At 43.7% G+C, this 15,466-nt stretch overlaps 1 protein-coding gene across 1 annotated transcript in view; it reads left to right on the top strand.

Moving 5' to 3' along the window:
- Positions 1-7,964, top strand: part of INPP5D (inositol polyphosphate-5-phosphatase D) — a 49,782-nt gene extending 41,818 nt beyond the window's left edge. The window contains exons 22-28 of the mRNA XM_059479579.1: positions 763-850; positions 1,571-1,720; positions 2,483-2,576; positions 2,810-2,917; positions 3,444-3,713; positions 5,689-6,259; positions 6,958-7,964. Of these exons, the coding sequence (XP_059335562.1) occupies positions 763-850; positions 1,571-1,720; positions 2,483-2,576; positions 2,810-2,917; positions 3,444-3,713; positions 5,689-6,259; positions 6,958-6,960 (1,284 nt within the window). The 3' untranslated portion in view covers positions 6,961-7,964. The remainder of the gene's footprint in view (positions 1-762; positions 851-1,570; positions 1,721-2,482; positions 2,577-2,809; positions 2,918-3,443; positions 3,714-5,688; positions 6,260-6,957) is intronic.
- Positions 7,965-15,466: the final 7,502 nt, after the last annotated feature.

Genomic DNA, 15,466 nt, shown 5'->3' with positions numbered 1-15,466 from the left:
TGTGATTATGCCATTCAGGACCATGACTTTTTTCTCATCCTTTTAGAGAACATTTTGCCAGTTTGAGCAGAACCATTTTTTTAGTTTTAAATGGAAAATAAAACATCTTAAAGAGTAACTCTGCCCTGGAGTTTGTTTGCCTGGTCGGCTAAAACTTGGTGTATTTTAGAAAAGTTGATTTCATATTTTTTTTACCTGTGTTAAAAAGAACATCAGTGTCCAGAAGTTGTATTCTGAGTGTCAGTGTCAGACACAAGTCCTGTCCTTGAGATCAGAGCTGTTCTTCATTTCTTGGCATGGTAGGAGTTGAAAGAACTACAGGAGCTCCTGGATTTGGAGCAAATGTGCATGTCAATACCCTTCTAAATAGCCCAGAAGTGCTGACTTGGAAAGAGTGCCTTACACTGAGAAACTGGGGAAAGGCTCTACAATAATACAGCCAGGCAGATTTTTGGGAACAGACTGTAATCACAGTCCAGATGCCTTCCTCCTCAGGCAGTTTCCAGTCCTGGACTACAGGAGAAAACTGCAGCTCATCTCATGAGTGTCAGATTTGCAGCATTCCATTTACTGTGCTGGGACTCAAAGAGTGCAGCCTTCTACCACAGATATCCAGATATTACCAGAGGCTGATCCTGGAGGTGACATGATACCCTCATGGGTTTATCCAGCAGGGTTTTCCTCATTTGGGACTGAGTCCCAGGGAGAAGTGTGCTCCTGTCAACCATGTGTTGTATTGACCACCTTAACTTGTCTTTGCAGCTGACTCCAATTATTTCAGACCCAGAATACCTACTGGATCAACATATCCTGATCAGCATTAAGTCGTCAGATAGTGATGAATCTTATGGTAAGTGTTAGCTCTAAAGTTCTGGATGAGTCAAAAGGTACTTAGATTCTTCCAACTACTGAAAGAGTGGGAGAGACCAGAAGTAACTTCTATATACTGAACATCTATGATTTAGAACTCAACTCAACAGAAATATACATTCACTGTGGGCAATATTTTGTGAAGTAATTGTGATTAAAGGAATATGATCTCAAAGCAACAACCTGTGTGAGCTTTACCAGCTCTGAAAGAACAGTGGTTTAAAAAGAAATTCTTTTACAGGAACTAAATCAGGACTCAGCATGTTTAAATGCATTTAATCAGAACATAGAAATCCTGTTTCACTTGCACTTACTTGAGGCATTTCTCCTGGCTACAGAAAAGTATTTAGCTGTGCTTGTGGCTCCCAGGTTGTCACCAGCCAGAGAATGAAGTCCTGTCTACAGAACACTCTTTGCCTAAATCCCATTAATAGCAATAGCAGACATAGGCTCATATTTTCCTTACCAGGAATGGAAGCTCACAACCCTGAGGTTACCCACAGGTAACTTCAGTGCCCAAATAATTCACACACACATGAAGTGAAATAAATGCTCTTAATTTCTCAGAAGATATTCTGCTCCTTAATGTGCTCCAAAGCAGTAATTAAATACCTGTCAGTGCATTGGTAGTAGATGACACAAAACATTTCAGTGCTTCCTTTCTCAGTCCCAGCCTCATTGTCTCCCTGTTGTCTTTTAGGGGAAGGCTGCATTGCCTTGCGAATAGAAGCAACAGAATCCTTAGCTCCTATCCATACTGTGCTCACACACCATGGAGAGAAAACGGGGATCTTCCAAGGTGAAATCAAGTTACAAACGTCACAAGGAAAACAGAGAGAGAAACTGTATGGTAAGGAACATCTTATCTCTGCAATGCTCACCTCAAAAGATTTCTGATAACTGTCAAGAAATTGAAAATTATCTCTGCAGTGCCTGTAGTCACAGAGAATATTTTTGATGCTGAGTGCAAGGAGGTGTGAGTATGGTTAGGTCTCAGGAGCATACCTGTACTCTTTCAGGAAGACAGAACAATTGGATTCCATGGAGTTTTTCATCATTCAAGTAAATTCAGCAGACTGAGAGAGCCCCCTGTCTGTCACCTGCACTGGTTTTATTGAATGGGGATCGCTTACTTCCACTTGTGACATGGCACACTCCATGCCAAGCTCTCCTTGCTCCAGTCATCCTGGGGAACAAAGAGTATGTCAGGCTCTCAATGAGCAGTTTCTTAGCTAGAAGATCACAAACTTTGCTTTTTCCCCCTTACTTCTGTACTCATTCAGAGTACAGAAGCAGCCATTTACAATTATTCATGATATTTACAATTATCCTCCATAGTAAAATGACTGTATGTGGCTGTTTGGTGGGTCATGACCTTTGTATTTCAAGATACATTTCTTCCTCTGTCAACAAGACATGGCATGTATTAGTGAGTAGTTGAAGACATAACAGCAACAGCAGTTTAAAACTGTCCATCACTCTGATGGACAGTTTTAAACTAGACAAAAAGAGATGCCTTAATGGACAAAAAGAGATGCCTTAATGAACACAGGAACACAGAAAACTTGAGCAGACAGACTCTGGAGATATGTGTGCCCCTTCCTTCCTTCAGATTTTGTCAAGATTGAACGTGATGAAATCACTGGTCAGAAACCAAAGAACATCAGCAATTTAGAACCTAACAAAGACTGGGATCCAGCTAACAGGTAAAGGGCAAGTGGGTAAGTGAGTTCCAGGAAAATGGTTGGCACCATATATGCAAAGTTGGGCTTGCTGTGGGAGCAGCATCAACAGGTGTGCTGAGCACTGGGAAGCTGCTTTGTGGCTCTCTGGTCAGGACTGGTCAATGCTCCTGTGCCCAAAGCTTCAAAATCTGAGAATGCATTAGCCAGAGTGGGTCCCTGAACCCTCTTAAAAAAGGCCCTTCTATTTCCAACAGAAAGTCAAAATCTACTCATCTGATGGCCAGAGAGGCAGCAGCCATCGCTCGCTACTGGGGGAGTGCAGTCACTTCTCCAGACAGCCTGGGAAAGGAGGATATTTTACGGTAACCTTGCCACCTTACCTCTGACAGCTTGGGGTGGGGAGCTATGCTCAAACTGCCTGGCTTTTCCTTTCCAAGAGTCATAGCATGAGTCTGAGTAAGGCTGTCCTTTCACCTTTTTTCACTGGGGCTTTTCCTTGCAGGCAGCTGCTGGCTGGGCCCAGAAACCAATGACAGCCCCTATATGTGGCTGCAGAAGCTGAGTGCTCTCTGCAGCCTGGAAAGGGAAGCAGCTGCTACAGCGACAGGAACTATTTTGGGGGTGGGGGAGGTTGTCTTGACCCAGCTGCTTCCTCTCCAGTGACCAAAGGGAGTGAGGCACTAACAGGAGTCCCACTTTTTCTCTGATTCTGAAGCAACAGTGACCCAAAAAAAAAAAAAAAAAAAAAGTTTAAAAAAAAAAAAAGGCAGATAGTATTGAATCTAAGCAGTCAGTGGGTACTAACTCCTTTGTAGCTGGCAGGGAGACAAAAAACTCCAAGCATATTTGTGCATGTGCCTCCTTAACAATATTTCTTCTCTTGAGCAGGTCCACCCCCACTGACATCAGCAACCCCAACTACCTGGGCATGGCTGCCTTCTCTCAGCAGCCCTCTGCAACCTGCCAGCTTAAGCAGACATCTTCATCAGAGCAGGCACCTTCCCTCTGGAACTATGAGCAGCAGTCCAAAGAGAACACCTCCCTAATGGGGCAGAGTCACTCATCCTCCACATCACCCTCCTTGTCACCGCTATCTCCAAAACCATCCCTCCAGCCTACAGCAAGCAGAAGCATTTCTAATTGGAGTCAAGAGTACCAGTGAGTGTTTGAGTTTTGCACTGAGGCTGGGCTCCTCTCCCCTGTCATTCTACACAGTCACTGTTTCATTATCTGTTTAGAGAGTTCAAGGTGCAGCATATTCTTTACATATTTTATCTCTAGAATGAGAAAGATAAGTGAAGGTCACAAGTACAGACATCGCATACTCAAAGAAAACTAGTGTAGCAGTTCCTCAGACTTTTGTGAAAGGAAAGCCAAAGATAATGAGTTAAACTTACAATTAAATGAAATCTTAGAATCATAGAATGGTTTAGATTGGAATGGACCTTAACGCTTATCTCATTCCACCCCCTGTCACAGGTAGGGACACCTTCCACTATCCCAGGGTGCTTCAAGCCCCGTGCAACCTGTCTTGGATGCTTCCAGGGATGGGGCAGCCACAGTTTCCCTATGCCAGGGCCTCAGCACCCTTCTTTCTAACATCTAACATAAATCTCTCCTCTTCTATTTTAAAAATACCCCCTTGTCCTGTCCCTATCTGCACTCACCCTCCTTTGTGTAAGTCCCCTTTAGGCACTGGAAGGCTGCAGTGAAGACTCCTTGGAGTCTTCTGCAAGACTCCTGAACAACCTGTTGTCTCAACCTGATATATACGTTTAATTGTCTACCAAAAGAAGGAAGGAGAAGTTTACAAAGTTGACTGTAATAACAAAGAAGAAAAGTGGGGAGTGTGGCAAAGATCCTTCCCCTGAATAGGAAGGGGAGGTCCTTCATGAGTTATATGTGAAATAACTTTCACTGAATTTCTACTGGCATGATACAAGTGTCCAGCTGCTGCAGAAGCTAGACTCCATGTACTGCCCCTATCACAAGCCTTGATGCAGAATTTCCATCTGGAAATTGAAAATATCCCATCCCTTCCCAGCTTAGTGAGGTGGCAAGGCTACTTCACCCTAGTGCATGTGTGCAATCTGTGTCCTTGTTACAGACCTCTTCACAGCCAAGAGACAGCTGCTCTCTGAGCTGGGGTGGAGCTCCCCTGGTAAATGGGACTTCCAGGGTGTGGCACTCTGGAAGTCCAAATTCACAGTAGTCAGAGCTGCCAGCACTGCTGGGGTCTGTTCTGTACCCAGCAGTGCTCCATCATGGCTGAGCTCTCTGCTCCAGCGTGCACTGACTGCCAGAGATGAGCTTGAGACACGGAACACAACACAATTTGAAGACACCCAAAGAACATGTGCCACTCACCTCCATTCCACTCTGCTCAGTGATATTGTGGCTGATTTTTTAAGTACTTTGCAGGTGAAAACCTGGCCAAATCAGGTCGAGTGACCCAAACCCATAGGACTTGCTGTGTCCCATTGTACAGCTGTGCAGTCATTCCAGGCCGAACTGCAGCTCAAAGGGCTGTGCTGGGAATGCACATGGATTGTCTCACCCTACAGTGCTATTACTCTTACACTGTGCATTTGGGTGCATTAAGGAAATTTATCCCTTCCTTAGGAATACCATGCTGCATTGGTAGCAAGAGGAGATTGACCTAGTTGTAAAATGCCACAGTATGATGCGAGCTCTTATTTTAAGCCTCTAGACTACCATTTCCATCCTCTCTGAGAGATCTGAAGATTAATATTCAAATTCAAATTTGTTTGTGTCGTAGAGTCATCAAAGGACCTGGCACAGTTTGGCATGGTAGTTTATCTGAGTTTAAAAAGAAGCCAAACGTCACTTTGACAGGACTGCAACCTAGCAGGGAGTTTACACAATGCTATGCATATCTGCTCTCTGCTATCATGTTACTAATGATTAAACAAAGAAAAACTCACTTCTGTTCTCCCTGTTAAACACAGTTTTGTTCTCTCTCCCTGAGATTAATTGTTTTCCTCTTGCCCCTTCAGGCAGTCAGTTTAATTTGCTCACACTCATTTACTAATCATGTCCTCTCTAAGTCAGTCAGTGACTCGCTTGCCTGCTCTTCACAAGTCTCCTTTTCACCCTCTTTCCACGACTGTAGGCTGCCTGAAGTGGGGAAATCCACACCAGAGCCTGTGCTGCAGGAGGAGGGGCAGCAAAGGCCAGAGATGTTTGAGAACCCCCTGTATGGCTCCATGGGCTCCAAGGGCAAGGTGACCCCCAAGAAAGAGCAGGAATATCCCAAGGCCTTGCGGAAAGAGCAGCCGCCACTGCCTGAGCAGATCTGTCATCTCACAAAGCCACAGGAGCCTGAGTGCAGCAAGACCTCTGGCAAACAGCCATCCCCACCTTTCCTGGTGCCCACACAGCGATTCCGGTCCTACACTTCATCCTGCCAGTTGGAAGAAAAGAATATGGGGGAAAAGAGTCAAGGCAAACCAAAGATGACGACACCATTGGAAAACTCGGCACCGCTCAAAAAACTCGTGAAGCCATCAAGGCCTGAAGTCAGCATCCAGGGACAGCAGAACAAGCCACCCCTTCCCTCCAAGAGCCGGGCAGTGCTGGACATGCAGAACTCCAAGGGCCGCGATTACCGGGACAGTTCAGAGCTGCCGCACTCCGGGAAGCACCGGCTGGAGGAGGGCCCGGTCAGCAGGACAACGACACCGGTGCGTTACTGGGGGCATGAGTGGGGTGGGAGATGGCACTGCCACTGGAGTGCTATTGGCTCAGTCACTAACTCCTCACTCCATGGTTCCTATCCAAGCTCAGTGCTGTCCCACAAACCTACAGGGCTTGCAGAGCAAGGGGTGCCAGGGAATATCCTTTAGCAGTATTGCTGCAGAGGATGGCATGTTGTGAAACTATGGCCTTGGACTGTTTAAGCCTGGTGGTCCACAAGAGGAATGCAAAAAGTCAGTATGTTGCTATGTCTTGTTTTGGGCATACTGTGCTGTTCCTGAAAGTGGTTGATCCTGGCCAGACAGCACAAATCTGTAGTATTGGGCAATGGGCTTTGCTGTAAGTAATAAACAGATGATTAAAAGTAGTTAGTAGTTAGTGGTAAACACTTAGCAACTTAGAACAGCGTGTCCAAAACCAGTACTGAACCCTGTACAGAAATAATCAGACATATACTTTCCTGGGCTGGTGGGTTTATTTGTTGTGGTTTGGTTTAGTTTTGTGTTGTTTTTTGGGTTTTTTTCAACAGAACACAAGAGCTGTATGAGGAGTAGGGGAGGCCTTAGCAAGTGCATTTGGGAGAAAAAGCCCACTTGAGCAGGCTGTAGGGTTTTTTCTTTTCCATCTGCATCAAAACTTGTAAGATTGACAATATACAAGCTGATGTCTTTTCTTGTCTCTACAGTGAACATGACACAGCGGCTGGTGGTACTCTAGGAGGAATCCTGATGGGAAGAACAATGGAGTCTACTGCTTTGTTCACACTGATGTCCTCTAGTCTGGTTCTAAAAAAGACTGAGGAATTTTATTTTTGAGGGTGCAGCCCTCCCTGTGATTATGAAAATGTTCTAGCTGAGAAGCTTATCCTATGTTGCTCAGACCAAGAGGGGCCGGGACCACAATACCAAATGCAAGTTATTCTTTTGAATGTCACTTTGGTACTTCCATGTAAAGGTGGGTGGCCAAGTTCATGCATTAGTAAATGTTTTGGAAAAGAGGACAGTACGGTACAAGGACTAGGAGATGGAAAGGGTGCATTGAAAAAAATACCCTTCCCACAAAAGCAAGGTTTCTATTTTGTGTTACAGGATTCCTATTAAAGAGTGATATGTAAAAGAAAGCATCTTAAAAGCGGTACAGCTCCAAAAGCATGTCCTATCCATGCAGCAAGGAGGTCAGGGAGGGTGGGGAAAGAGTCTGAATAGCAGATACTGGTGCAGGTCACACACCCTCAGTGGAGCCAGCCTTGCCTGGAGCTCAGGGCTGCATCCCTGCACCATCCAGGGGACACAGCAAGTGAGGGCCAGCCCATGGCACTGCAGCTCCTTTTCCTTCAAGCAGGCCCTGCTTTGATAGCCCAACAAACAGAGGGAAACACCAGAACCACAGGCAGAAACAGGGGAAGGAGAAGGGCCCATGGGAGCCCAGGAGTAAAACTGCCTGCAGGGGCAGATAGCAGCACCCCAGCCTGCCTGGCAGCAAGCACTCTGCTTTGGAGGACACTGGCCAGCTGGTTTTGGAGCATTCTTAATAGACTAATGCTGACCTTACTGTACACTTTTGTTCACTGAGAATGAATAATGTTAACATACTTTTAATTTCTGTTATATTCGTGTTAAGTATTAATGCTATGGTTACTATTAGACTAAGCCTATTGTGACTTAATCACTGTTATTGTTTCCATGTTGATTACCTTAAAAATAATAAAATAGTCACCCTTCTGGTCATTCTTTATTGAAAATTCAGAACTACCTGTCACAAGATTCAGCTTTAGGTGGGTGTTACACCAGCTTGCTCAGTGAGAGTAGTCCCTGCCCAGAGAAAACACCAAAGGCACCAAGGAGAGCAGGGAAGGCACGACACGGACTGAGAATGCATCCATCTGTCTGCACAGACCTTCTGTGGATATAGCTGCTTTGAAAACTACAGGACCTGTGAGCAGGTACAGTTACTAATGGTGTGAGTGTAGACAAGGTGCAGTAATTTTACTGGAGGAGAAGGGGCCAAGCACAGGCTTGTGAGAATGGGTGGAAAAGGACAACCTGCAGGTAGAAACCTTTCAAGAAGAGATGATTTTTTGCTTTGCAGGTTGGAGTTTCAAGGCATCAATACTGAAGCACCTGGGTCTACAACCTACAAATCAGCAAGAGAGACCATGAGCTTACACTCCTCTTGCTTTATTCAGTAGAATTCTCTCTGTGTAATCACCATAATTCTGTGTATTTTGCTGGCCCTGAGGAGCATTTCACTTTTCCAGGTTGCAGAAGAACTTCTGTGGCCACCTGGAGCAGGTGAGCTTTCTGTCCAATACAGAGAGTTAGATCAGCTCTCAGTAATTCTGGGCTGTGTTCTTCTATGTGTGGAGATGGAAATGGGATGAGCTTTCTATTTAAAAAAAAATCTTCTCAACAATGAGACAAGCTCAGATTTTTTTGTTTTATCCCTAACTCCCTAAACTATAAAAAATTAAATCCCCGAAGTCTAGAAACTAAAAGCTGGATATAATACAAATATAGCTTCTTGTGTAAACATTCTCCTGATTGAGAATGCTGCTTAAATTGTGCACAGATTTGCAGATGAACAGATTTTGAGAACACTGGACTTGCTAAGGCATAAAAATCTATCCAGGTACTTAATTTGGTCTGTCCTTTAGAAAGGCATGTTGCTGGGGAAGAAAAGCAGCTCTCTTCCAAGTTTCCAGCAGAAAAAAAATACATTCCTATTCCTATGCTAAAAATGGGTTGCCTACCCACTTGGGGTTCCAAAGACAGTCTGATGGAATGGTGGCAAATACCACCAGACTTTGTGCAAGTGGACAGTGTTCAAAAGAAGGCTCTGTAAAGAGCTTTCTGAAGCCTCTCTGGATGAGAGTCTTCTCAGGTGAGCAGCTTAGACACGGAGTGGAGAAGTGGGATAAGTGGTGAGACACTACACAGTGTTTGTCTGTGTGCCCAGACTAGCTGTGCCTTGGGATGGTAGAAGTGATAACCACAGCTGTGGGAGCTTGGCAGATGTTAATATCATAAAATTGAATTGAACAAATAAGTCTGGTGCTTCTGTTTGTTATATTTAATTTTTAATTTCTGTCACAAAGCCTCTAAGATGACATCTATTGGTTTTACTGCCCATGTCTTGAACAACATGAAAGCAGAACTGAACACAAGCTGCTACTTTTTCTGATGTCCCTGAGCCTGACTCCCTCTTGCCCAACTAGGCACATTTCTCTAACCTCTCTGCTGTTGTCCAGTTGAGTTGGTACAGGCAGTATGAGCAAAAGACATAAACTGAAGGATATGAATTGTCCAAAAATGTACTGATTTTCCCCAGATGTATTATCTATCCATAACCTTCCGGCATCCTTTATTTTAAGTTCTTAAAATAGCTGGAGTCTTTTTGTACTTATTTCCATGGAGACCCAGCTGTCAAAAATGCTTGGAAGTTCCCAGCTACAGGATATTATGTTGCAGAACACAGTAAGTCTTAAACCCCCCATTTCCTGCCTGCACCTGTTGCACCTAACACCAGTTTCCTTGTCCTCTCAGTGCACAACCACTACAGGGCACCTTTAAGCCTTTTCCTGAGATGTTTTCTTCCTGATAAAGGTATGTCTCAGAGAAAATGGCTCAAGGAAGAGGAAAAACAGAAGGAAAACCAAATTAAGGTGAGTTACTCACTCCAAAATAGCAAGGGGATAATTTTAATGTTAGAAATTATGTTGCTTAAGCCTGTAATCTACTGGGACGAAGCAGCCTTTTTCTGTACAGCTTAAGACAAACCCTTTAGTCAGTATCCTCCCATTTGTTTTTAAAATGAAAGCTTTGCTAAAATTTTACTATGTTTTTCTGTTGTCCTTGTGATAATACAATAATAGTCCATGTGATTGAAGGGATGCATTGTCCAGAAATTTACTGATTCACCCCCAGACCAAGCTCCTTATTTTTATAACATTGTGGAGGCTCAGATGTTTATGTGTTAATGAACTGTGGGTGTCAGGACTAACTGACCAAGGTGACGCAGGACAGTTCCCAGAGACCTCCTCACCAGTATCAGCAGATGGATTGGAAATAGACAATAGCCAGATATTTCGCTTTTATTTCTGTAATCTCTTCCAGAGAGAAATTGACACTTTCCTCTGTGGGACATCTTCCAACAAGGCTCTGTCCCTGCTGTCATTTGTGATGTTTCTTGCTGATGATACAGATCAAAGGTGCAGCCAGTGGGCTGGGCTTGGGGAAGTGATGGGTGCTGCAAAGCCTCTCCATCATCAGCTACATCCACTTCATTGGTGCGGTGCTCATGCGGTTGAGGCTGAAGTAATTAAGGACAGGGTCAATGGCTTTGCCTCTCTGTGCCCAGCAGGCACTGTCTCACATGCTGGTCACACCTGCCACCAAAAGGCTGCTGCAGTCCCCAGTGCATTCCTGCAAGGCCCAGGGAAGGATTCATTATGCAAGTGCTACAGAATAAGCCAAATACTCCTTTCAATGTGCAGGAAAGGTGTTAGCTGCAGAGGTACGAGATGTTCTTTCTAAATATATATGTAAGCAAACATCAAGTTATTACTCACATGAATATGAAAAAGATCCTCCTAACTCTACAGTGTGTGCATGGTGTTGTTTCAAATGAGGATTCTAATAAGAAGTATTTTAAGATTGCATTTGTGTTAAACTACTGAATTTTCTCAGAAATTCTTTCACAGTTGAATCCCTGGTTGACAGAAGAGTGAGATTTCTTTTTGCCTACTGTAATTTGCTATATTTTTTCTGCATTATCTTATTATGCATCATCACAAAGCATTATCTCATTATGCATCACCAAATTTCCCTGAACTTCTGTTCTCAGTTCATTACCATTATTCAGTTTCATTAATTTTATTTGCAGATAATCTTTGTTCTAGCTCCCAAGTCAGCTAAACTAAAGGATACTTCAGTGTACCCTTTTAGATAAAAACTAACTGACATTCTTCTGTAGCTCTCAGAAAACTGTGATCAGAACTGTTTTATAACCCCAGTATTGCATCACAAAAACCACACAACAGGGTCTGCTGAATGTGATGCTTGGACTGGAGAATTTCCAGAGGCCCATCCAGACTCAGCTATTCCATACTTGTGTGGTTCTCTTTAACTGAGACTATTCTGTGCCAGGGATGGTAATCTGCTACACATTACAGTTATTATTAACACTTTACTGCATTTTTTCCCAAGGTCTGGTCTAGATTACATAGAAAACAAATTAGTCTCTCTTATCATGAAGTATTAGATTACATCATAACTAATAAAGATGGCACAGAACGGGCTAGTGAATGTTGGGCTGGAGAGAGAATGCATGGATGGAAAGGGATGAAGGTGTCCAGCAACATGCAGAAAGGTTACAGAAAAGCAACAAAGACCTTGTGGAAGGAGAGGGAACCCAGCAGAAGGGATGTAAAAGCTCTCTCTCAAAGAAATAGGTCAGACAAGGGAAGAAAGTAAAGGTAGCAAAGAGACTGGAAAATAAAAAGACACCTTGGCAACAGAAAGGATGAGGAGTTAGCACAGAATTTAGGTCTACTTCACAGTAATTTGCATCTTGACATTATGACTTGAAATACAAAGAAAATGACCAGGTGTGGGACATGTTCCCCCTTTTCAAAGGTAAACTGAAGATCCAAAACAAAGCTGAATTTGAAAATTGAGCCTCACTTTGGGAAGAACACTATCTAGTATCTTCCTGGAAAATTAGCATTTCTGGTTCCCAGTCAGGAAGCAGTAAAGGATGTAGGTTAATCTGAGCACCAAGTTTCAGGGAAACATCCCATCAGAACCTGCTCCACTCACCTCAGAGCAGAGATCTGTTCTGTCACCTGAGTGTCATTTACAACACAGCCAGCTCAGAATCAGAACTGGGCAGGAGGGGGCTCTGATGGGACGCTGCAGTCCATTCATCACACCATCAAAGAGTAAAATACAGAGATCAGACTCACTACAAAACCCTTCACCATCTTTTCAAGTGGCCTTATAATCCTCCAGCAGCAGAGATTCTCATCTGCCTCAGGGAACCTGTTCCGAGCTTTACCAGCTTTTACCAGCCCTTCCTCATCTCTAGTGGCCATTTTTTGGGTTAACTTAAGGCCCTTTCAATGTAATCCTGTCCTATATGAACAAGCAGATCAGGGCATTGTCTCAATCTTCTGACATGCATATTTACATAGTACTGTCATGTTTCCCATATGTCTTATCCTTGTTAGGGTAAACAATTCCAACTGTCCAAGTCTTTCTTCTGGATCAAATCTCCTATATACATTTGTCATTCCTGCTGGGCTACTTTGATATTCTCAGTTCTTCCTGAAATGTGCTGGCTAAAGCTGGACACGTCTCCACCAGAAGTCCTGCTTTTCCCTCTATGGATGTGGAGTGCCAAATTCCTTGAAGGCACAGTTTTTGTTTCTTCACTGCAGAAGGAGCTTTCTGACAAGCAGGCTAATTTGGTCGTCTAAAATTTTTACTTTTGAATTAAAGTGTTGAACAAATTGCCAGATTTGGATGCTGCTGGTGGCAGAAAGGTGCTTCAAGTGAAAAAGCCACTTTCAGCCAGAACAAGCTGTTTTGTCACACGTTCTTACAGTTCTTGGGGATATAAGAGGAGAGCAGGATGACAGATGATAACATGGAGCAGGGATGTGCTATTGGAATGACTTCCAGAAACCTCAGATATATTTAAGAATATTGTATTGGAGTGGGAAAAGCATTGTTAGCAGGTACTGTAAAGAAAATCAGAATGTCCTGCCCACTACAGAAATCACAGACTACAGAAAGGTAGACATCTGTAATGTAGTGTGATTTTTATAAATTCAAACATATACAGATGACAATTTAAGTCCTTCCCTTGGAACATTCTAGCTGCTGCTGTAAACAGTAAAATGTGTAATGTTTGATATAATTCATTTATCCAATGCTTGAGGACACACTTTTTTCTCCCCCATGTCTTTTCTACTCACACTGATTATTTTTCCTGCCCTGCTGAAAGAAATAGAGGACAATTATTTTCCCTCCCAGTCTTAGTGAGAAAAGCCTGCTCTCAATAATGAGCTGAAGGATTTTTTTCTGGAGGGGCTAAAAAAAAAGCAGAGGGTTGGCAGTTCAAACTCAGTGAGGAACTTTGGGGCTGATTATATATTAAAGCCAAGGTAGAAGCCTCAGGAGAGTAGTTATTCAGTCTGATCCTTGTATTTCTGTATCTTTGACTTTCCCTTTTCCTCATGCTTTGGTTGCTTTCCTCTTTCCCTGCAAAGGATGAAGACAGAGAAGAAGATTTGACAGGATGAATTGCTCTCAGCACTGCCCTTCAGGAGTTCAGTAATATAGCTGTAGAATTAGGACTTAATCTTACGGTTATTATAAACGATCCAGACCCTGAGTGGCAAAGAGTTACAAAAGTTTTATTGAGAACAATAAAAAAATTCACAAAACAAAAGGGACAGCGCTGGGAGTGTGGACCAAATGCCAGAGGCTCGTGCACAAAATGGCAGCTCCGCCTTTTATACACCAGTTTTGTATCAGCTTTATGCATATTTATTTTGATTTTACACTGTCCCACCCCATGGCACTCTTTTTGGCACTGACAGAGCTTTGTCACTGTGGTCATCAAGGTTATCATTGGATGGAGTTCTACTCCTCTTAAGGACGTGTCTCAAAGGTTTGGCTAGCAACAGTCTGTCCAATGCGAACTCATAAATCCACATTAAAACATACAAAACCATCCTCACAACTAGGCCATTGTAACAACATCAACCACTTTATATCATTAATATTAAACATAATATTTAATATCAATTCATATAATACCCTGTGAAAGGGTATTCCCATTAACTTGTTTCTCACATAGGTACAGGTAATTTTAAGTTTTTAAACAACTAATTTGATTTTATGATGTATAGTAGAATGAAATAGGCTATGTGATTACACTTTGCCAAATCAACTTTACAGAGAATGCACACAACCTCGTGCATTGTGTACTTTGTAAGACAGAGCATGAACTATTATTAACTCAACCAGCAGCACACTCTCCTCCTGTCTAATAATGTAGTGAATCATCTATTTCACGCTGTTACAATTTCATAATTGCATCTTCATTTACTTACTCAAAAGAAAAACAAAGCAATTTAGGCAGTCCAAGACAAAAAGCATTATGAGTTCTGCCTGCTTCTAATTAAATTACAATAATATGGTTACCTAACACATTACTTAGGAAGTTAATGTCAGGAAAATCCACAAACACCAGAGGCTTATGTCTAAAAGGAGGCAAAGGAGTCCTTCAACTTTATTCAAATAAAGGGAGAGAGTCCACCGGGCCACGCACCTGCAGGCTTTTCTCTCTCAAGGCTTCAGAGGCACAGCCTTCCTTTTATCCTGAACCCCCAGTGTGTGCTCCTCTTCCCTTCCCCATTGGCTGAGCTGCTAGGGAGGTTCAGCCTTCCCAAACCGCTTACCCCATGTTCCCCCCTTGAACCTGGCCATTTTACCCCAAAGTTCAGCCTTGTGCAGACTGGAGCCCGAACTGTCTGGGCCTGGTAAAGAACCTGCTCCCCGAAGTCAGTAGAGACATCATCAGCCATTCCAAAGACATTAATACCCATTTCTTCAGCCATCAGATTGTGAAGACATAAGCACACATCTTTCCGCTCATTAAGCAGTTGAAAGTAGAGCAGTGGAGTGAGTTGTTATGGATTTTTACATTTGCCAGAGAACATGTGGCTTTTTCACGAGGCTGGCCGGAAGGTGGGACTGCAGGGAGGGTTGCATAGTAGCTTCTACTGTGTTCCAAATTAGGGTTTTTTTTCCTAGAAAGCCTCATGCTCCATTTCATTTCACCACCCTCCTCCCTGAAGGCTGAGCTGGGGCTGTTCAGCCTCGAGAGGGGCCCTCATCCCTGTCTGCCCCTGTCAACAGGGAGAGCTCCAAGCAGAGCCCAAGCTCTGCCCTGGGGGCTCAGCAATGGCATCAGAGAAACGGGCAGGGACTGATCCCAACAAATTCCCCCTACACAGAACTTCCTAGGGCATTGCCCCAGCCCTGAACAGAGCGCCCAGAAAGGATCTGGACTGTCCTTACAGGGGATAATACAGAATCCTCTGGATACAATCCAAGGCCCTGTGCTCTGGGACGGCCCTGCTGGAGCAGGGAGGTGGGACCAGACGAGCCACTGTGGGCCCGCCC

This window comes from Ammospiza nelsoni, chromosome 10 (genome assembly GCF_027579445.1).
Source record: "Ammospiza nelsoni isolate bAmmNel1 chromosome 10, bAmmNel1.pri, whole genome shotgun sequence".
Classification (NCBI taxonomy): domain Eukaryota; kingdom Metazoa; phylum Chordata; class Aves; order Passeriformes; family Passerellidae; genus Ammospiza; species Ammospiza nelsoni.
This window is presented reverse-complemented; position numbering and strand designations above follow the sequence as displayed.